The sequence below is a fragment of the Chelonia mydas genome, chromosome 2 (genome assembly GCF_015237465.2).
Source record: "Chelonia mydas isolate rCheMyd1 chromosome 2, rCheMyd1.pri.v2, whole genome shotgun sequence".
Taxonomy (NCBI): Eukaryota; Metazoa; Chordata; order Testudines; family Cheloniidae; genus Chelonia; species Chelonia mydas.
In genome coordinates this window covers 259,879,371-259,902,695 of record NC_057850.1, presented here as the reverse complement: position 1 = coordinate 259,902,695, position 23,325 = coordinate 259,879,371, and the positions used below count along the sequence as shown (strand labels likewise).

Genomic DNA, 23,325 nt, shown 5'->3' with positions numbered 1-23,325 from the left:
CCCTTTTTGAACTGGCTTCTAAACAGGAAGCCTGGAATCACCCTACGGGAACTGGCCACTAATCCCATTTTACCTGGTGTCTGCCTCAGACAAGAGTCTTTGAATCTAGATGCTACTTGGGCAGCTGGGCAATACTGTATCGCGAAGGGATATTTTTTCCCGGCTCCTGACTCAGATCAGTTCTGAGGCATGAATCTCAAGAGTGCCCAGAATATTTAAAATCTAGATTTCTTAGCTTCTAAACTTTGTAGAGTAACAGGACTTAGGGAAGTGAAGTACTTCTCACCCAGTATCAAACAGCAGTCCACCTTTAATATCTACGGCAGTATTAGGGAATGGAGACTTTACATCCAGTATTTTCCACTGCATGCATCCGATGAAGCGGGTTTTAGCCCACGAAAGCTTATGCTCAAATAAATTTGTAAGTCTCTAGGGTGCCACAAGTCCTCCTGATTCTTTTTACATCCAATGTATCTACTGACTTTTTTAATGCTTAGGAGGCTTAAACAGAAATCATTTTAATTAAAAAACTCCTAATCAAAATGTAGTTACTGTCCATCTGCTTTCTTCTACCCACCCATTTCTAAGGTGCCTAGTGTCTGCAAAATATTTAGGAGTATAAAGACACAAAGTAGACACCATATCAGCAACCAATTAACTTCTCTCTCTCACTAATGCACTGAAATATGTTTTATAATAGTGAAGAATTAAAAGATCAACACTAGAAAATATACTAGAAAGAACAATTCTGCACTGGCCTCAATGGGTAGGCTCATAAAGACCCAGTAGAGATAAAAAAGTTCGAGGACTTTACTGCTGTGCTTGTGATCTTTTTGTAGGAGATACCGAAACAGCCTAGAAGTCACCTGTGGCGATTACCATATAAATGAAATTATAATTTGTGCAGGCTACAGAAATAATCTCAAACTAGGGAGAGGATTACTGCAGGAGGGCACGTTCCAGTTCCCAGGAAATCAAACATCTGAACTTAGGGGGCTGCAGTTTGAGTGGTAACCGAGAGTCTCTGCATCCTTTGTCTTATCCAGCAGTTCCTTTTGCATCTTTATCTTGGAAGGTCTGTGAATTCCTTGCAATCAAGTCATGGGCCGTGCTGGAGTCAGTAATGCAGCATGCAAGCTCTAGTGGCGGAAGGTTCATTTTACTGCCAGAAGGACGTTTGCTTGGACTGCCTGGTCAGTCTGAAAGAGCAGCACTGGATCCCTAGTTATTTAGTGGCTCCTTGCTTACAAGCCAAGTTTAGGTGGTTCTCTCTGCTGTCTGGCATTTGCGTGGGCACTGTCCTGTTCACAGCTGGTACAGTACTGGCTACGCGCACGCGCACACACACTCAAATTCCACTGCTGAGTTTTTTTAAATCAAGTCTTCCTGGTGTGAGGTGGAGTTTCACTCACCTATGACCCCTTCTCCATTGAGAGAATGAAGCATCACAAGAATGTCCCCTGGCTTTAGGTTTTGCTCTTAGCCGCAGAATTCAGTCGTTTAGACGAGGCACATGGGGGCCTCCCAATTGAGAAAAAAGTCCAAAGACACATCATATATTCCTTGGCAGCTCAGTGGTGCTGCAGTGTGAAGCTCCTCCTTAGCCCACACCCCAGGACCACGCAGAGCTGCTTTCACAGCTCGGACTTTGTCCAGAACCCACAACGGGATGGGCATCACAGAAAAGAAACATTCAGAACTTTGCAGCTTCAGTAGTTTGTTCAAGCTTAATTTTATTATTATTAATAATCAAGTATCTACTGCCGTCAATTTACCCGGCACTTGACAGAGACAGACAGTCCCTGGAGGACTCACAGTCTAAACAGTACAAGTTTAAAAGGGAAATAAGGGGGTTAAGTGAAGTAATTAAAAAAACAGACACTGAAGAACTGGCTAGTGTGTGTGTACTGGACAAAATCAGAAGTGTTCCTCCACCTACCACAGGCCCTATGTTGCTAAATGCTAAGAGAGATTCTCCTTTTGCACATGTGGCAGGGCCCTGTGTTTCTGGAAGACCTGGGTTCTAACCCTGCTGCCCTCGGGTGGTTCAGGGTGTGCAGCATTGTGGCACAGGTGAAGCCTGACGTGCTCATGGATTAGTACACTTTGAAAAATGAATACAGAGACAAACAAGAGACCTGATCACAACCCTCAGAGCCACTGGTAAATCAAAGAACTCACCAATGCTGGGAAAAATAAACTTCTCAACTAAAAATCCAACACAGTATATTAAATATGAACTCCCAGCTGCACAAGGGCTAAAAGAGTCATGAACTGTTTTTTTTTTTTTAAACTACTCAGGTTCATTGGGTTTAAACCCAGATTGGCTCAGGAGTGCGGATGGACCGAAATTGGGATAAGTAGGGAGTGGGGAAAGGCCCTGTAAATGGCTAGAGTCCCCACTCCATGCTCCCATAATGGTTACTGTCCAAATTCAGTGCCCTTCTGGAGTTTGCCTTTATTTAAATGACTGAACAAGACCTTGTGGCAGGACCGTACTGAAACTAAGTCAATCACCAGCCAACTCTCTCCTGAAAAACTATATTGAAGTTTCTGCCTGCAGGTCGCCCTTTACCTCTCTCTTCCTTAAAGGCCCACAGCCTTTGATGTTCCCAAATGGAGCTTATGAGACCCACCCAGGTCTGGCTGCCAGACTGAATCAGTGGAGCAGCTCTGCCCCTCCACGAGGGGCCACAGTCCTAACAACTCGACACCAGTTACAGGCCCAAACTGGAACCCAGGAGAGGACAATATAGTTTCTAACCCAGGATTAATATGATGTGGCCCTGCCTAGTGACCAATTAAAACATGTTTAAAACATTTCAGGTAGCAGTTTTAGCCCCAGTGTAGCTGGGATCTAAACATTTAGACAATGTACCAAATAGACTCACACAGCTTGGTAACATATAGTTAACAGTCCCCGAGTATGGCAAGACCTGATTCCTAAAAATGAGAGTAAAAGAACTGAGAGGAGAATAAGAGAAGCAGACACACCATGAGCTGCACAGAAAGGAAACAAACAAAATACTGTATAGACGGGAAAAATACCGACCAGATAATAAATAAACAGAAATATTATGCTACAACTACCAGGAAAAAGAGGGCAATCAAGACAGTAATTCACTGCAATATGAAATTCAGTACACATTGGAGTGTAGTGAAAGTGCTGTCTCCTGCTAACAAATTGTTTTTCTATTCAATTGCATTGTTTGTGTCTTAAACAGAGGTATAAAAGGAAACCTTGCGAATGCGCTCTCGCCTGCAGATGTACTCATGTGCGATGAGTCTGGGACCAAATTCTGATCACAGCTACTGCAGCATAAGGCGGAATTACTCCAGAGTCTTCAGTGGGTTTCCCCAGATTTACAGTGTCATTTAGAAAGAATTTGGCCCAACTGACAGCACATGAGAAGTCAGTTTCAGTGCTTAAGGAGCTGGAAGGATAGTTCTAGGGAACATGGCAGCTGCAGAGCAAACTTCCTCTATCTGCCCTGTCCATATGCCTCATCACTGCCCTACCCCTAGCAACCAACTCCCATTCCCTGGGATCTGCACAGAGACTGTCAGCCAGGGCTTTGGAGCTGTGCTCCGGCTCCGCTCCAGCTCCAGGCAAAAACCTGCAGCTCCACTGCTCTGGAGCTGCTCCGGGCTCCAGCTCCAGGCTCTGCTCCAAAGCCCTGCTGTCAGCAAGGGTGTCACTTAATGCCCTGTGTGTGTATACTTTTAGTAACCTGTAGACTGTTTGGGGCATGTACGACATGTGACTAACTTATGGAACTGACTGCTGCAGGATATCATCGAGGGGAGTAGCTTACATATTGCCAATTCCAGACAAATAGCAGACATTCCCGAGAAACATATTTCGTTATCACTTCAATTAAGTGATTCAGTTTACTTGGTTTTTTTTTAAACTTGGAGCATTTCACATTAAAAGTATTTTTCAAGCGAGCTACAAGATACCGCAACACACCACCACTCCAGCAAGAAGTTTGTGTGGCCCCTATTCTACAGTGTGCATCCTTTGGCGGTAAATTGTTTCTTTTGAGTGTCTACAGCAATGAGCTCATGGCAACAGTACAGGGCCATCGCACTGAGGGGGCCCTGTGTGAGCTAGAAGAAGATGTTGTCCAGCAAAGCCTCTCTCATGTTCTGCACGTTTATACGGTTCCTCTCACGGGTGTGGATTTTTTGATGTTGGAGGAGATGCTGCTTTTGCGTAAAACTTTTTGTGCACTCAGTGCACTGGTAGGGTCTCTCCCCCGTGTGGATCCGCTGGTGTCTAATCAGATCCGAGGGGTGACTGAAGTTCTTCCCACAGTACGTGCACATTAACGACCCTCCACTCCTTCCCGTGTGCATTCTCTGATGCGTGATGAGGCCTTTCTTCTGAGAGAAGCACTCCTGGCACTTATTACACTTATAGGGTCTCTCTCGCACGTGGCTTTTCTGGTGCTGCCTGTACGGTGGTTTGACACTGAAGCTTTTCGTGCATTTAGTGGCACTGTAAGGCTTGTCCGCTGTCTGGATTCTGGGGTGGGATTTCAGGTGGTGATTCTGTTTGAAGCTTTCCTCACACTCCACAGAGCTGTAAGTGGCCCCTCCAGTGTGGAGTCTCGGGTGCATCGTCAAGTGCTGCTTGTACACAAAGCTTTTCTCACACTCTGCAGGTTCATAACATCCCAGCTTTGCGTGGCTTCTCTGGTGCATTGTGAGGCTCTTCTTCAGCCGAAAGCCTTTCCCACACTCAGCACACACATGTGGTCTCTCACCTGGGCAGCTGCGCCGGTAAAAAGGTACAGCGTTGCTTTCCCTGAAGCTTTCCTCCCCAGGGACTGACTCTACCGGCCTGTTCTTGTCATGGTTCCTTTGCTGCATTATTGAGCTGTCTGGATGATCCAAAGGCCTTCCCTCCCTGGGAGTCTGGACCACAATTTCTTCAGACATTCCAGATAACGTCCTTTGCAGCTGCAAGTTTTTGAGACGTTCCCCATGCTCCAGCAGCTCAGTTTTGAACATGATTCCATTATCTGCTGGAATAAAACAAAAATAAAATACAGAGAATTTTATTGTGTCCGCCTGGGATAAAGGAAACCTGTTAATCATTCCCACTTCATTACAAAAGCCCATTACGTTAGGTTTCTCCCAAGCAAATGAGCTAGAACAGTCCTGGGCAATATTTTGTGTTTAGAGGAGGACAGGGTGAAAAGACAGATTCCAGCAGTGCTGAGCATCCGGCTCCCCTTGGAGACAATGAGCTCAACAACCTCTTGTTTTCCTGTTTCAGTGCTTGGAAACACCCGACTGTTACCAAGGCCCCGGAGAACCAGGGGCGAAGCAGCTGCTTTTCCCCCTCACAATCTAAGCTTTCATGCCTAAAGAGACAAAATGCATTTCACTGGCTGTAAGTCCCCCCCGTGCAGAAGACTCGCCCAACACACTGAAAGCCTTCATACCGCACTTACACTTTGTAAAGCCACAATATAAATGGCAGCAGGAGTTTCCATCTTCACTGACTCTCAGCTGCTCCGCATCAGCTGTGCTTAGTTTACAAATCAAACCGTGAGTCCTCTGGCTAAAACTCTGCAAACTCAGCCTGGGATCTGAGAGGTAAGATGGGGTCTTCCTTATGGCACATCACCATGAATCCCAAAGACTCTGCAGGCTGGCTCAGGTCTTTAGGGACGCCTTTACAACCCCCCTTGTCTTCAGTGGGTGTGCACAGGCGTAACGGATTGTCCCTGTCCCTGGAACCGAACGAACAATTCTGCTGATGACGAATCCAGCTCACTCCCTTTCAGCGGTACTGGCGTTTAGTCGTAAGAGCTTATTTTAGCCTCTCGTGCCAGCAGGCGTGAATGAGTAAACCTAAGAGCCTGCTGAGTAAGACGGGGTCATGTTCACCCACAGCTGCAGAGTAGGACTGTGTGTTAAGAGATGCTGGGAGCCCTGGGGAGACCTCCTGCACTGGGTGAATTTCACCCTTTGGGAAGGGTTGTCAAGGGCTCTGCTGGATATAGATTGAAACCAGTTTCTTTAAAATATCCTCCTAACATTGTCCCAGCTGTTGCTGAACTCCTCACTCCTGCCTGCAGCCAAAGCTCCTGCTCCCTGGCTCCTGTCCATGGCAGAGGGCTCTGCCTGTGGTGCCTTTTCATGGCAAGGCCAGACCACAGCTCCGCCAAAAGCTCCTTCTAGGGCCTTGGGGCCAGAGAGTCCAACCTCTCTTCCTCCGCCTCGGGGACAGGCAGGCAGCAGCTGTCGCCCCGCAGCAGCCGAGTTACAGTAGCATCTCAACAAGAGACTGCATACAAACCGGAGAGAAGCAGAAACAGAGAGAAGCATTTAAACTTCGCCTCGTCTAGCAGCAACTGTGGCTAGACGCACTAGAGCGGGCTCGGAGGTTTCGACAGAAAAGGGGGGGAATCGGTAGCTGTGGCCTTCCCTGATGAAGCTCTCTCAGAGTCTTGTCAGTCAGCACTGCTTGTCCTTACAGCCACTGTCTGTCCAGCGGGCTCTCAAAAACATGCCCCTTGCCTCTGTTCTCTCCCTCAGGTCCAGTGCTCCCCGGAGGAGTCCCTCTGTCCAGCCTCCCAACCCCCTGGCAGGGAGCCAGGCAACCCCCCTTCAGAATCCTCGGTTTGGGTGCCTGTCGGTGTTCAGAGCTCGTGAACATGAGCCGTTCTCCACCGACCCACCGCCATCACCACAGCACAGCACACTGCCTTTGCTCAAACCGTCTGCACTGCTGCTTCCTTCGCCGTACAAGTGGGTCAGCAGCGCTCATTCTTCCAACGGCTCTTTGGATCCTGGGCACGCACCTTCCCCTTTGCTCCCTTGGGAGTATCTGCGCAGACGTCCTTCTTAGAAGAAGGAGGAACACGAGCAGGCTAATTGTTTCCCATTCCTGGACAGGACGACCACTGTCTGTGCACAAGGATCCCGTCACGATGGGGCAGACCACGCAGGAGGTTTCGTCGTCAGGACATTTGCCACAGTTCTCCAGTCACCTCTCACCTCAAAGCTGGCTTCACAATCTTCCCAGAACGCTGACAGGCTAATCCTGCCCGTGACTCGCTCCAGGAGACCAGGCCACGCCATCTGGCCATTCCAATCCGAGCATTTCATTCCAACGGGCTTGGCTATGAGCACTGGGATATGGAGCAAAACCCAGCCAAAGGGCAGTGCACACAGAGCATCGATAAATAACAGCTATCAAGTCAGGGGGAGGAGTCCAACAGGGCAAGGCAGGGATCAGGCTTATTTCAGGTCTTTACTAATGACTGGAAGGAGGAGTAAATAGTGTATTAATGAGATTGACAAAGGTTATTAAACTGGCCAGGTTACAAACATCAAGAGGAATGACCAGGAGAAGATAACAAGTTAGGTAAGAAATAACAAAAGGAAATTCAACCTGGAAAACACAATTAGCACATGGAGGGAGAAACAACCTGGGACACCCGTACTCAAAGAGCAGGAGGAACCTCAAAAGCAGGAAGTGACCCATGGGGTGGGAACAGATTGTTAATTAGTTAAGAGCTTTTACGACAACGTTGGCGGCGAAAAGAGCCAGTGCAGTTTGGGGCAGCACATACAGAGACATCGTCACTCTCCAGACTGCTGTTGTGAGACTGTACTAGGATTGCCAACTTTCTAATCACACAAAACCGAACACCCCTGCCCGCCCCTTCTCCAAGGCCCCATCCCTGCCCCACCCCTTCTAAGAGACCCTGCCCCCACTCACTCCATCCCCCCTCCCGCCGTCGCTCGGTCTCCCTCACCCTCACTCACTTTCACTGGGCTGGGGGTAGGGGTGCAGGATGGGGTGCAGGCTCCAGGGTGGGGACAGGGATGAGGGGTTTGGGGTGCAAGAGGAGGCTCTGGGCTGGAGCAGAGAGTTGGGGTGCGGGAGGGGGTAGTGGCTCCGGCTGGGGGTGCAGGCTCCTGGGTGGGGCTGGGGACGAGGGGTTTGGGGGAGCAGGAGGGGGTTGTGGGCTGGAGTAGGGGGTTGGGGTACAGGAAGGGGTGGGGGCTCTGGCTGGAGGTGCAGGCTCTGGGGTGGGGCCAGAAATGAGGCGTTCAGGATGCAGGAGGGGGCTCCAGGCTGGGGCCGAGGGGTTTGGAGTGTGGGAGCAGAATCAGGGCTGGAGTAGGGGGCTGGGGTGCAGGAGGGGTGAGGGCTCCGGCTGGGGGTGCAGGCTCCAGGCTGGGGCCAGAAATGAGGCATGCAGGAGGGGGCTCCAGATTGGGGCAGCGGGTTGGGGTGCAGAAGGGTGTCCAATAAAAGATATTACCTCACCCACCTTGTCTCTCTAATATCCTGGGACCAACATGACACCACCACCACTGCATTCAGGATTACTTCCTTAGTGTCTCTGATACTATTCAACCTCTACACACAGCCACTAGGAAAACTGGTGCAGGAGGGTTGTGGGGTGCAGGCTCCGGGAGGGGGCTAAGGGCTGGAGTGCGGGCTCTGGGAGGACTTAGGGTGCGGGAGGGGGTGCAGGGCTGGGGTGCAGGAGGGGAATTGGGGCATGGGCTCCAGCTGGGCAGCGCTTACCTCAGGCAGTTCCCAGTCTGCAGTGCAGTGGGGCTAAGGCAGGCTCCCTGCCTGCCCTGGCTCCATTCAGTTCCTGGAAGCGGCTGGCATGTCCGGCCCCTCGGCGGAGGGACCATGGGGGCTCTGCACACTGCCCGCGCCGGCAAGCACTGTCCTCACAACTCCCATTGGCCACGGTTCCCGGCCAATGGGAGCTGCGGAGCCAGTGCTGGGGGCAGAGACAGCGTGCAGAGCTTCCCAGATTGCCCCTCCACCTAGGGGCTGCAGAGACATGCCGGCCACTTCCGGGAGCTGTGCGGAGCTAGGGCACAGGGAGCCTGCCGCCTTAGCCCTGCTGCGCCGCCAACCAGACTTTTAACATCCCGATCAGCGGTGCTGACTGGAGCTGCCAGGAACCCTTTTCGACGGGGCGTTCTGGTCAAAAACTGAACGCCTGGCAACCCCAGACTGTACCTGGAATCCGGCTTTCATTTCTAAACACATTGGTGCCAGGATTAGTGAGAGGGTGGGAGGAATTATGGGAAGAGCAACCAAAGCAATCCGGTGTGTCGGGGCTGATTTATGAGCAAAGACTGAAAGCTTTCACGGTCAGGTCCTCAGGCCTGGCATCTGGGGCATGGAGCCCTCTGGAGCTGTGCAGAGCACTGAGCCCCAACCACGCCTGTGGGATTCCCCATCCCCTCCTCAGGGAGGGGCACCTGACCCCTGCTCAGAGCTGCAGTCAGCGACTCCGCTCCATCTGGGTGCCTAGGGACGATGGCAGGGAGGCAGTGAGCATGGGCAGGGCTCATGAGAGCCCATGCAAGGGGCAGGCTCCTCACAGTTGGCCCGACAGACTAAATGGGTCATACTCCTGGTTGGCAGGCCCAGGACGGAACCGTCAGCTAGGAGCTGACCATGGGGCCCAGCGTCCCCACAAAGTGATCAGAGAGCTGCCCCTCCCAGCCAATGTACGGGCCTTGTCTTATTTCATCTTCGGGGCCCTCCCTGGTTGTCCTTGGTCTTTCCCACATGCTGGTCACTGCCATAGCATCTGCTGCCCCCGGGTGGGTTTTATTTTGGGGGCGGGTTACTCCATTGCATAAACTGCCATGTTTCTGGTGCTTTCCCTCTGTTAGGGGGAAATGCTGTGCTCAACTCTGGCCTTAAACCCTTCCTTCCCCCTCCCCTTGTCCTCAGACTGGCTCTGGACCCTTGTCCCCCTCTCTCCTGTCACGGCCACTTCCCCCTCACGAGCCTGCAAGAACACTCCCACCCCGCTTCCTCCCCCCCGGGGAAGTCCCTGTACGACGCCGGCCCTCCACTCCACCTCCGGCTGCACAGCATTCTGTGAGACTGCTGATAACTCACCAGTGCTGGGCCCTGAGAATATCTCCCCCTCCTCCGAGGCCCCCTGCTCCTCGATGCACAGCTCCTCCTCTCGCTTTATCCGGGACACACAGCTTGGCTGGGAAAATGCACGCTCTATTCATGGAAAGAGAAAACAGGCGGCAAGTTGACTTTCTTTTGTGAATCCCCTTTGCCCCCATCGCAGCATCCTTCTGTCCTCCCCTTGCAACAGCCAGCTGCATGGCTTTTACACAGGACTTCTCTTCCCGCGTCTTCTGCTCCCTCTGCCCCTTTTCATAAGAGCTTTCCCGAGCTCTCTAAAGCAGGGGCCTCTCTTTTACCTCACTCCATGCATTCTGTGACAAGATAGCTACAAAAACACTGCTGTTTCAGCACAGCACTCACCGATTGGGGGTTCAGCCGGGATCTCGCTTTCCTCCGAGTTCTCCTGTCCCTTGATGCACGGCTCTTCCTCGCCTTCACTCTGGCAGGTCGCATCAAGCGTATACACCAGCGATTCTGTGCATGGGAAAGATAAGTCCCATTATGCTGTTCTAACAGCTCTACGCTGTAGCTGCTAACAAGTCATTGAACCGGAGCGAAAGCGGTGTCATTGGCAGTTCACAAACACCTTTGTTTCCTGCTTAGATCCCACAGAGAAGACACCACAGAAAGCCCTAAAATAAAGAAGAGAGCATGAGTTTACCTGTGCTGGGCTCTGCAGGGATTCCTCTTTCCTCTGCGTCTCCCTCCTCCCCCTCGCAGGGCGCTTCCCCTCGTTCAATCCGTGCCAGAAGGTCAGGTTTGGAGAGTGCATAGTCTATGGATGGAAAAACAGGTCAGCGTTCCCTGGCTCCGTGCAGCATTGAGCAGTAAGAAAGTTTGTTTCAGGGAAGCCTGGCTGTTTAAAAATAGCCAGAGCTCCGCGAACCAGCTGAGCAGCGGGGAACAGCAGAGCAGCACACAGCAGGAGTTTGCCTGGGAGTTCGCCTGGGGTGAGCCCAGTGAGGCTTACATCTTGCCAGCTTCTCTGAGGAAGCTCATAGTAGGAAAGTGATATGGAAGGGGGGGTTCAGCTATTGTGACCTGCACTGGATGTGCCATGTTTGTCTTTCTTCCACAGGACAGAAGCGACTTTGTCTGTACAAAGTGCAAGCTGGTCTCCATATTGGAAGAGAAGATTGAAGGTCTGAAGCAATAGATATCGACCCTGCGTTGCATACGAGAATCTGAGGATTTCCTGGACAAAAGTCAGGATATGCTTCTATGGGCACAAAGCTCTAAAGATTTAGAGCAGGTTGCACAGCGGAGCCAAGAGGCCAGTGAAGAAGCTTGGCAACATGTGACCTCCAGAAGAAGAAGGGGGAATGTCCGGGTACCAGCAATGCAGACACAGGTAAGTAACCGTTTTCGTGTTCTCTCCACAGGTACCATTGCGGAGAGTGGACCAGATGATACATCTGGGGGGAGAAAGCAGAAGGAGACTCCGCTGGTTGGAAGGCATGAGATGCGCTGTCCTGAGGTTGGGGGTTCCAAGACCACCACTCCAAAGAGAAGGAGGTGGGTGCTGGTGGTTGGGGACTCTCTCCTCAGGGGGACTGAGTCATCTATCTGCCGCCCAGACCGGGAAAACAGAGAAGTCTGCTGCTTGCCAGGGGCTAAGATTCGTGATGTGACGGAGAGACTGCCGAGACTCATCAAGCCCTCGGATCGCTACCCCTTCCTGCTTCTCCACATGGGCACAAATGATACTGCCAAGAATGACCTTGAGCGGATCACTGCGGACTACATGGCTCTGGGAAGAAGGATAAAGGAGTTTGAGGCGCAAGTGGTGTTCTCGTCCATCCTCCCCGTGGAAGGAAAAGGCCGGGGTAGGGACCGTCGAATCGTGGAAGTCAACGAATGGTTACGCAGGTGGTGTCGGAGAGAAGGCTTTGGATTCTTTGACCATGGGATGGTGTTCCATGAAGGAGGAGTGCTGGGCAGAGACGGGCTCCACCTAACGAAGAGAGGGAAAGGCATCTTTGCGAGCAGGCTGGCTAACCTAGTGAGGAGGGCTTTAAACTAGGTTCACCGGGGGAAGGAGACCAAAGCCCTGAGGTAAGTGGGCAAGCGGAATACTGGGAGGAAGCACAGGCAGGAACGTCTGTGAGGGGAGGGCTACTACCTCATACTGAGAATGAGGGGTGATCAGCAGGTTATCTCAAGTGCCTATATACAAATGCACAAAGCCTTGGAAACAAGCAGGGAGAACTGGAGGTCCTGGTGAAGGAAAGGAATTATGACGTCATTGGAATAACAGAGACTTGGTGGGATAACTCACATGACTGGAATACTGTCAGGGATGGGTATAAACTGTTCAGGAAGGACAGGCAGGGCAGAAAAGGTGGGGGAGTAGCACTGTATGTAAGGGAGCAGCATGACTGCTCAGAGCTCCAGTATGAAACTGCAGAAAAACCTGAGTGTCTCTGGATTAAGTTTAGAAGTGTGAGCAACAAGAGTGATGTAGTGGTGGGAGTCTGCTATAGACCACCGGACCAGGGGGATGAGGTGGATGAGGCTTTCTTCCGGCAACTCGCAGAAGCTACTAGATCGCACGCCCTGGTTCTCATGGGCGACTTTAATCATCCTGATATCTGCTGGGAGAGCACTACAGCGGTGCACAGACAATCCAGGAAGTTTTTGGAAAACGTAGGGGACAATTTCCTGGTGCAAGTGCTGCAGGAGCCAACTAGGGGGGGAGCTTTTCTTGACCTGCTGCTCACAAACAGGGAAGAATTAGTAGGGGAAGCAAAAGTGGATGGGAATCTGGGAGGCAGTGACCATGAGTTGGTCGAGTTCAGGATCCTGACACAGGGAAGAAAGTTAAGCAGCAGAATACGGACCCTGGACTTCAGGAAAGCAGACTTCGACTCCCTCAGGGAACTGATGGGTAGGATCCCCTGGGGGAATAACATGAGGGGGAAAGGAGTCCAGGAGAGCTGGCTGTATTTCAAAGAATCCCTATTGAGGTTACAGGGACAAACCATCCCGATGAGTCGAAAGAATAGTAAATATGGCAGGCGACCAGCTTGGCTTAACAGTGAAATCCTTGCGGATCTTAAAAATAAAAAAGAAGCTTACAAGGAGTGGAAGATTGGACAAATGACCAGGGAAGAGTATAAAAATATTGCTCGGGCATGTAGGAATGAAATCAGGAGGGCCAAATCGCACCTGGAGCTGCAGCTAGCAAGAGACATTAAGAGTAACAAGAAGGGTTTCTTCAGGTATGTTGGCAATAAGAAGAAAGCCAAGGAAAGTGTGGGCCCCTTACTGAATGAGGGAGGCAACCTAGTGACAGAGGATGTGGAAAAAGCTAATGTACTCAATGCTTTTTTTGCCTCTGTCTTCACGAACAAGGTCAGCTCCCAGACTGCTGCGCTGGGCAGCACAGCATGGGGAGGAGGTGACCAGCCCTCTGTGGAGAAAGAAGTGGTTAGGGACTATTTAGAAAAGCTGGACGTGCACAAGTCCATGGGGCCCGATGCGTTGCATCCGAGAGTGCTAAAGGAGTTGGCGGCTGTGATTGCAGAGCCATTTGCCATTATCTTTGAAAACTCATGGCGATCGGGGAAAGTCCCGGACGACTGGAAAAAGGCTAATGTAGTGCCCATCTTTAAAAAAGGGAAGAAGGAGGATCCTGGGAACTACAGGCCAGTCAGCCTCACCTCAGTCCCCAGAAAAATCATGGAGCAAGTCCTCAAGGAATCAATCCTGAAGCACTTACACGAGAGGAAAGTGATCAGGAACAGTCAGCATGGATTCACCAAGGGAAGGTCATGCCTGACTAATCTAATCACCTTCTGTGATGAGAGTACTGGTTCTGTGGATGAAGGGAAAGCAGTGGATGTATTGTTTCTTGACTTTAGCAAAGCTTTTGAAACGGTCTCCCACAGTATTCTTGTCAGCAAGTTAAAGAAGTATGGGCTGGATGAATGCACTATAAGGTGGGTAGAAAGTTGGCTAGATTGTCGGGCTCAACGGGTAGTGATCAATGGCTCCATGTCTAGTTGGCAGCCAGTATCAAGTGGAGTGCCCCAAGGGTCGGTCCTGGGGCCGGTTTTGTTCAATATCTTCATAAATGATCTGGAGGATGGTGTGGATTGCACTCTCTGCAAATTTGCAGATGATACTAAACTAGGAGGAGTGGTAGATATGGTGGCAGGTAGGGATAGGATACAGAGGGACCTAGACAAATTGGAGGATTGGGCCAAAAGAAATCTGATGAGGTTCAACAAGAATAAGTGCAGGGTCCTGCACTTAGGACAGAAGAATCCAATGCACCGCTACAGACTAGGGACCGAATGGCTAGGCAGCAGTTCTGCGGAAAAGGACCTAGGGGTGACAGTGGACGAGAAGCTGGATATGAGTCAACCGTGTGCCCTTGTTGCCAAGAAGGCCAATGGCATTTTGGGATGTATAAGTAGGGGCATAGCCAGTAGATCGAGGGACGTGATCGTTCCCCTCTATTCGACATTGGTGAGGCCTCATCTGGAGTACTGTGTCCAGTTTTGGGCCCCACACGACAAGAAGGATGTGGAAAAATTGGAGAGTCCAGCGAAGGGCAACAAAAATGATTAGCGGTTTGGAACACATGACTTATGAGGAGAGGCTGAGGGAGCTGGGATTGTTTAGTCTGCAGAAGAGAAGAATAAGGGGGGATTTGATAGCTGCTTTCAACTACCTGAGAGGTGGTTCCAAAGAGGATGGTTCTAGACTATTCTCAGTGGTAGAAGATGATAGGACAAGGAGTAATGGTCTCAAGTTGCAGTGGGGGAGGTTTAGGTTGGATATTAGGAAAAACTTTTCACTAGGAGGGTGGTGAAACACTGGAACGCGTTACCTAGGTAGGTGGTAGAATCTCCTTCCTTAGAAGTTTTTAAGGTCAGGCTTGACAAAGCCCTGGCTGGGATGATTTAATTGGGGATTGGTCCTGCTTTGAGCAGGGGGTTGGACTAAATGAGCTCCTGAGGTCCCTTCCAACCCTGATATTCTATGATTCTATGAAGAGAGTTTAGGCACCGCATCACTGTTCAAAGTGGTGCATAATGGGAACGAAGCTCCTAGAGAAACAAATGCCTGGTGAGGGAGGATCTGGGCTGCTTGCCAGAGGTTCAGGACTCTCCATGCAGTGGGAGATCGTTATCTTTCAGGCACTAAATATTAAACTACTTCCCTAGTTATTAACCTGCAGACAGGCCAGAGACCCATCCAGGCCAGAGCCTGTCTAGGAGGTAAGCCAGCAGTGGCCAACCTGAGCCTTAGAAGGAGCCAAAATTTACCAATGTACATTGCCAAAGAGCCACAGTAATACGTGAGCAGCCCCTCATCAGCTCTTCTCCCAGTGCCTCCCACCCACCGGCAGCCCTGCCGATTAGCGCCTCCCCGTCCCACCCCGCACCTCCCGATCAGCTGTTTCATGGCATGCAGGAGGCTCTGGGGGGGAAGGGGGAGGAGCGAGGGCACGGCAGGCTCAGGGGAAGGGGTGGGAAGGGGTGGAGTGGGGGCAGACCCAGGGGTTGAGCAGTGAGCACCCCCCAGCACATTGGAAAGTTGACACCTGTAGCTTCAGCCCCAGAGCCGGTGTCTAGACAAGGAGCCGCATATTAACTTCTGAAGAGCTGCACGTGGCTCCGGAGCCCCAGGCTGGCCACCCCTGGGGCAAGCGATGGTTATTTTGTATCCACAGTTCCTGAGACCAGAATGAGAACCCACGTGGTTTATTAGTTTCCTACATTAGACCTAAAGGGTGGATTACAAGCACCAGATCCCACCACAAGCCGATTGTCCATCGATCCCTCCCCTTTGTTCAGTTTTTCTCCACCTGGCCCCCTTGTCTCTCCTGTCCACTGCCTTGAATCCAGCCTGTGCCCATCAGCCCTTGTGAGGTTTCCAGCAGCCCAGGTGTCTCCAACACACAGTTCAGCGACAGGCCTCCACAGTCAACGGTGCTTGTGTACTACACCACCAGCACATGCCTCCCTCTAGCGACAATGATGCCTCTGTGCATTTCCCACCAAACAATTCTCTGCCTGTGTGCTCTTCCTCTGTTACCCTGTTCTGTAGGAGATTTTACATCAGCACCACACATGGGCCATAGCAGGTTTCGGGATGCGTACTTCCAAGTAACTGCAACCATTATCCACAGCCAGAAGGCACTGGAGATGGAGGGACCAGGTCACCCCTGCATACCTTTCATTCTAGACTGGCATCAACAACAGTGAAAAACGTGTTGACCCACCCAAAGATTCTATGTCAAGTGCAAATCCATTAGCCCAGCGCTGGAGCTGAACCATGAATATCTGAGATCGCAGAACATCTACTAAACGAGTGAGAACCAATATTTACCCAGCGAGATCAGAGATTCATAGTTCCCCTTCATCACGTTCTTGTAGAGCTCTTTCTGCCATTCCTCTAAGTTCTGCCATTCTTGCTCAGAGAAGTAAACGGCATCATTTTCAAATGCCAATGGGACCTGTAATGACAGAGGTTACAGGTTCAGCACCCCAGTGCCTTAAAGTCAACTGCCACTTACATCTTCTTTAGCCTTTAAGAGACCGGGGGGGGGGGGGGGGGGGGGGGGGGGAGAGAGAGAGAACGGGACGAAGACACACAAGAACATTTCTCATTATTATAATTTATTTTTACAGCTTCCGTAAGAGTTCCAGGTACTGTACAGAAACCCACAATGCTTCCCCTCCGAATGCCTAGAATTCAGACACAAACATAAGGAAACATATGAGGAGAGGAACAAAAGGGAGGGGAACAACTCTGCTCTCTAGAATAGCACCATTTGTGCTACCTATTGGGAAGCCCATTGTGAATGCCAAAGCACTGGTACCTTCATTCCCATTGAGCAGTATCTTAGAGCTCGTCTACATGGGGAAGAAGCCCAGAAGAGCTAGTGCAGAACAGCTATTCCACACTAAGAGTGCCTTCGTGTAGTGTAGGTTAATCCATTTTGGAGGTGCTGAGGAAGAGCATCCACATGGGGTACTGTGCTTCTTATACACACCGTATGGCCGAGTATCGTAGTCCGAGGCGCCTGATAACAAGTGGAAGAAAGACTGTGGCGAGCGCCTTCCACTTACATCATGCACAACTGGGCAGAGAGCTGAACGTAGTTCTCAGTGGTCAGCGAACAGAACATGATTCACACCCGGGTCCTTCCAGGCGTCACGTTGGAGGGAACTCTCACATTTCATGACCATCTTACAGAGACAGCAACTAAGGTCAAAACACGCAACAACCTGGCCGGGACGACATGGGGCGCCAACGCCCAAACGTTACACACTTCAGCCTTGGCACTCTGTTACTCAGCAGTGGAGTGCCGTGCTCCAGGCTGGGCTCGCTCATCTCACACAAAGATGATCGACGTACAACATAATTCTGCCATGCGTTTTATTTCATGCAGACTTAAATCTACTCCTCTACCATGGTTACTGGCTCTCTGCAATATTGCTCCACCCAGTGTTCACAGAGAGGAAAGCGTAGCAAAGCTCGTGATGAAATTATGGGATATGCCACATATACCGTTAATTAAAGCCTTGTTTAATCCACCACACAGTCATCTGCCCTCATGGCGCCCTTTGTGGATAAGTTTACCAGGTGCGGGATTTATGGTAGAGGACGCATGGTGAGCTTCATGATCCGCAGAGAAAGTGACAAATGATTATCTTGTCTCGGACCCCACTCAACATCACCCCGGGTTGGACTGACCACGAAGGCAACGGAGCCTTCTGAACCAGTTTCGTACTGGGCAGAGAATTTGTGCTGCAGCGGAATTTCGGTGGCGTTTTAGAGACAGTCCACTAGGTTGATGTGGGCAGCCACAAACCATGACACACACTGTTGAGGACAGCAAAATGACTCAACTTCCTGGTGGTTTTTGTGCCTTGAACATCGATAAGGACACTGTGGCTTGGCTTGACTAGATTGCACACGCCAAATAAATACACACCACAGCTATTTTGCAGTAACTTCCCCATGCAGGCAAGAGTAGCTCCAGTGACTTCAGCGGGACTACTGGTGGATGAAGATACTGCTCAGAGTGAGTAATGGTTTGTGCATCTGCTCCCCTGTGATCAGATACAATACGATATTCATTCACCCGATGAATTCAGTTTTATTTATGACACTTCACATCAGTCAAGATTTTGTACAGAGTAATGAAAAGGCAGCAATCGGAGTTACCCCTGCAGAGTCCTATTCAATATTTAATGAGAAGTGGAGAAAGGCTGACAACTGCGAATGAGCACAAACCTCAAGAACAATTTATAAATTGAATAAAGCTTCCAAATTCCTTGAAGCAAACTGTCTGGCCTATCGACTGCACAGATTGCTCCGGCCACACTTGCAGAGCTCTAACCAACTTACCTCAAATGTATTTGGTTTGTTGTATTTACAAAATTCCACTGGCTACTGCTGTAGCGTCTATAAATGTGGCACGATCAAAAAGATTATAAAGTCCACGGACACAACATGGTGCTTTCAGATTCACTCTAGTTTCTAACATTATATAACATATTGCACTAGATCTCACAGAGGAAAACGAATAGATACGGAGTTTCACACAACTTGGTGCAGAGAGATCCACTTACAAAAATAAAGACTCTTTGAAGAGTGAAATCTTTTGAAAACGTTCCTCTCTCAAAAACAATGGGCCCATTTAACACCAGACTGTCCCAGAAAACCCCTCTGCTGCCAATAGGGGGGACACATACAAAATTTCAGGCATAAAGGCGTTTGGGAATGTTAGAGTCAGAGTGGTAGTAATCAGAGATATAATGAAACCTGTTTTACTACAGTTCTTGAATATTATTAGCTACATCATTACCTTGGGAACTTCCCCCTTAGTGCCTGGGGGGAGCCTCAGGATCCAGAAGTTCCTGTTCTTCAGCAGGTTCTCCATGTTCTCCAGCCTCCTTTGCAGCAGCCCATACTCCTGGATCAGAGTTCCCAGCGCGGCCCACTTACTCTCCATTTGATTACCAAAATCCACTACTGTTTTCTCACAGTCAAAATATTTCTTTTCTGTTGTCACTGTTCTACGCTCCAGGTTCAGTAACCGCGCGGCATGAGAATCAACCTTCTTTTCCACCGCTTGAATTGCAGCTAGAACAGTCCAAAGCGAAATCTCTACAGAGTTTGGCTTTGTCTCTTTAGCAGAAGTTTGTTGAGGAACAGCAGAAGGTTGGAAAGGTGACCATTGCTGGGGCTCCATGTCCCACTCCTGATCCTGTCCACAAGAAGAGAAACAGATGAAGTTGGGGTCCCATCACCATCTGTCACACCCAGCTACAAAGAGAAAGTGCAAGAACTGCTCACCACAGGCTGCTCAGCACTTTCCATGGATGGATGTTTATTTTTATAGGGTCACACTCCAGATGTGACCATAAAAAGCATGTTAACACTATTATCCAACTAATTTGCTAGTTTTATAACTGACAGTTAGACTGCATTGGGCTGAAGCTTGATAGCTGCATTGCACAGACAATCACCATGTTTTACTAACATTTGGACCTGATCCTCGTTTTCAGTAATGTCCCGTTACACCACTAGGGAAGCATAAAGGGACCTCACGTGTTAACGAGGATCAGGGTTTTTTAATCAGCTTTGCACAATTTTCACTTCCAAAATGACTCTTAAGTAGTTTCAGGCACTCTTTTTTCCCCCCCTCCTTTGCCTTGGTACCTGCTTCTTTTCCTAACCCATTTCTCAGACACAGTATTCTTCCTATGCTGGTGACTTGCGCTTTATATTTCAAGATATTCAGTTTATGTTGGTTTGTAATGCACCTAACGCACATATCCAGCAACTCTTTCTCTGTCAACATGCAACTAGATGCAAGAGTCAACATGCAACTACAAAATGTTACCACTGATACTGTCTCATAACTCAGGCCTAACGTCACACCAGTGAAAGGGAGAGTTATTTGTGTGTGTATTCATATTGAAAAAAGAAACCCCCAGTATTAAATTCTGACATATCCGCAGTGTCTTTCATCGGAAGAATCAGACCTCAAAGCACTTTTCAGGCTATTCAACCACTGCAGTAATTTGGAGACAAAATGCAGAGTAAGCACTGCAGTTAGCAGATAAATTCTGCTCTCAGTTACACCAATATGAAAGTAGAGTAACTCCACAGAAGTCAATGGAGTTACTCTGGATTTCCACCAGGATAAATGAAAGAAGAAATTATCCTCCTGTTTGAAGGACGATGCTTGGTGTTAGTGACAATACTGAGCACTGGAACTTAACCCCTTTTCCAGGCCATGTCTACACTACACAATTAAGTTGACCTAAGTTACGGCTGGTCTCCACTACCAGGGAGATCAACGTTCAGAGATCAATTTAGCGGGTCGAGTGAAGACCTGCTAAATCAATGGCAGAGCGCTCTTCGGTCAACCGAGGTACTCCAGCTCTCTGAGAAGAGTAAAGGAAGTTGACTGGAGAACGTCTCCCGTCGACACAGCACAGTGAAGACACCAGGGTAAGCTGACCTAAGCTACGTCGACTCCAGCTACGTTATTCGCATAGCTGGTATAGCGTAACTTAGGTCGACTTACCCCCGTAGTGAAAACGAGCCCTTAGACTTACAGCTACCGCAATAATTACTGCCATTTTTCATGTCCTCGCTACCCTCCTTCGGTCAGTGGTGCACGTCCTCACCAGGAGCGCTTGCACTGACTTAAGAGGGGCACAGTCTCGGGGGCTGAGAGCCCGGGCTCTCAGCCGGAGCCCAGCTGTCACCAGGCTCTCAGCAGCGGGAGCTCCATGCAGAGTGGGGAGCCGAGACCCCAGGCGGCAGCCAGGCTCCAGCTGGGAGCTCTGTGCGTAGCGGGATCAGAGAGCCTGGGTTACAGCTGGGAGTTCTGTGAGGAGCCCACAGCCCGGTCTCTCAGTGCAGGACAGTGAGGCTCCAGCTGTCAGCACTTCTGGGGCTCACAGCTGGAAAAAAAAACTTCCCCCTGACCCCCTCCAGCTCAATTTCAAAACAGGGACTATACCAGCAGTGAAAATGCCATTCTTGTCAATTTCACAGCTCCAGCGGTCAGCCACCCTGACAGCCAACAGGCGATGCAAGTAAGGCAGTGTCTATACAGACATTGCGTCCCCCAAACTACGTCGACCTAAACCTTATGCCTCTCATTCAGGTGGATTTACTAGGTCGGAGTAGCGAGCGAGTTACAGCCACGGGAGGAAAACTATAGCATGTACACTTACATAGGTCAACGTAACCTGGCTAAACTTTGTAGTTTAGACATGCCCTAACATCACATACCCCCAAACTAATTTTAATAGGTGTCCTAAAAAATGGGAGAAATCTATAGCCATCCTAGAAAATTACTGTTCTGCTCAATTTCTTTTGGTAAGAAAACAAAATTAAAGTAAATTCAGCCTGCTTTTCACAAACATTTGTACGGTATACAGACATAGCACAGTATTAGCTATGAGCATGTGTTTAATTCTATTGCCCCATAAGTCTTTTCCCTTAAAGGAATGTTCACTCATAAGCTCTTTTTTTTCTTTTTTTTAAAAGTACATCAGAAGCAGGAAGCCTGCCAAACAATCAGTGGGGCCAACTAAACGATTGAGGAGGAGCACTCAAGGAAAACAAGGCTGTTGCAGAGAGGCTAAATGAATTCTTTGCATCAGTCTTCACTGCAGAGGATGTGAGGGAGATTCCCACACCTGAGCCACTCTTTTGAGGTGACAGATCTGAGCTGCCATTAGAGGAGATTCTGGAACAAAACTGATAAGTTAAACAGTAATAAGTCACCAGGACCAGATGGTATTCACCTGAGAGTTTTGAAGGACATCAAATATGAAATTACAGAATTATTAACTGTGATATGTAACCTATTGCTTAAATCAGCTTCTGTCACCAGATGACTGGAGGATAGCTAATGTGATGCCAATTTTTTAAAAGGCTCCAGTGGCGATCCTGGCAATTACAGACCAATAAGCCTAACTTCAGTATCAGGCAGACTGGTTGAAACTATAGTGTGAATTGTTGGGGAAGAGTCAACACAGCTTTTGTAAGAGGAAATCATGACTCACCAATCTATTAGAATTCTTTGAGGGGGGTCAACAGACATGTGGACAAGGGTGATCTACTGGATATATTTCAGAGTAGCAGCCGCGTTAGTCTGTATCCGCAAAAAGAAAAGGAGGACTTGTGGCACCTTAGAGACTAAGACTAACAAATTTATTAGAGCATAAGCTTTCGTGAGCTACAGCTCACTTCACTGGATGCATACAGTGGAAAATACAGTGAGGAGATTTTATATACACCGAGAACATGAAACAATGGGTGTTACCATACACACTGTAACAAGACTGATCAGGAAAGGTGAGCTATTACCAGCAGGAGAGTGGGGGCAGGGGAGGGGGAACCTTTTGTAGTGAAAAGAAAAGGAGTACTTGTGGCACCTTAGAGACTAACCAATTTATTTGAGCATAAGCTTCCGTGAGCTACAGCTCACCTCATCGGATGCATACTGTGGAAAGTGTAGAAGATCTTTTTATATACACACAAAGCATGAAAAAATACCTCCTCCCACCCCACTCTCCTGCTGGTAATAGCTTATCTAAAGTGACCACTCTCCTTACAATGTGTACGATAATCAAGGTGGGCCATTTCCAGCACAAATCCAGGGTTTAACAAGAACGTCGGGGGGGGGGGGGGGGGGAAACAAGGGGAAATAGGTTACCTTGCATAATTACTTAGCCACTCCCAGTCTCTATTCAAGCCTAAGTTAATTCTATCCAATTTGCAAATGAATTCCAATTCAACAGTTTCTCGCTGGAGTCTGGATTTGAAGTTTTTTTGTTGTAATACAGCAACTTTCATGTCTGTAATCGCGTGACCAGAGAGATTGAAGTGTTCTCCGACTGCTATTACCAGCAGGAGAGTGGGGTGGGACGAGGTATTTCTTCATGCTTTGTGCGTATATAAAAAGATCTTCTACACTTTCCACAGTATGCATCCGATGAAGTGAGCTGTAGCTCACGAAAGCTTATGCTCAAATAAATTGGTTAGTCTCTAAGGTGCCACAAGTACTCCTTTTCTTTTTGCGACTACAGACTAACACGGCTGTTACTCTGAAACCTTTTGTAGTGATAATCAAGGTGGGCCATTTCCAGCACTTTACAAGAACTGTAGGAGGGGAAATAAACAAGGGAAAATAGTTTTACTTTGTGTAATGACCCACCCACTCCGAGTCTTTATTCAAGCCTAAGTTAATTGTATCCAGTTTGCAAATTAATTCCCATTCAGCAGTCTCTCGCTGGAGTCTGTTTTTGAAGTTTTTTTGTTGAAGAATTGCCACTTTTAGGTCCAGTAATCTCTTTGGTCACTTGATTACGGGAGTGGATGGGTCATTACACAAAGTA

At 49.2% G+C, this 23,325-nt stretch overlaps 2 protein-coding genes across 6 annotated transcripts in view; one reads left to right on the top strand and one right to left on the bottom strand.

The window, feature by feature from the left end:
• Positions 1-23,325, top strand: part of LOC102941352 (zinc finger protein 420) — a 289,208-nt gene that overhangs the window by 113,906 nt on the left and 151,977 nt on the right. The window lies entirely within an intron of this gene.
• LOC122461341 (zinc finger protein 777-like) overlaps positions 1-23,325 on the bottom strand; it is a 30,958-nt gene that overhangs the window by 3,718 nt on the left and 3,915 nt on the right. For 3 of the 5 annotated variants that reach the window (XM_043541795.1, XM_043541797.1, XM_043541798.1), the window contains exons 2-6: positions 18,765-19,166; positions 16,277-16,403; positions 10,596-10,709; positions 10,295-10,408; positions 9,911-10,024 (exon numbers count right to left, since the gene is read on the bottom strand). In XM_043541795.1, coding sequence (XP_043397730.1) covers positions 9,911-10,024; positions 10,295-10,408; positions 10,596-10,709; positions 16,277-16,403; positions 18,765-19,166 — 871 coding nt within the window. Of the gene's footprint in view, positions 1-1,715; positions 5,031-9,910; positions 10,025-10,294; positions 10,409-10,595; positions 10,710-16,276; positions 16,404-18,764; positions 19,167-23,325 lie in introns of those variants that run through there. The other 2 variants (XM_043541799.1, XM_043541800.1) reach the window with 2 other exon arrangements.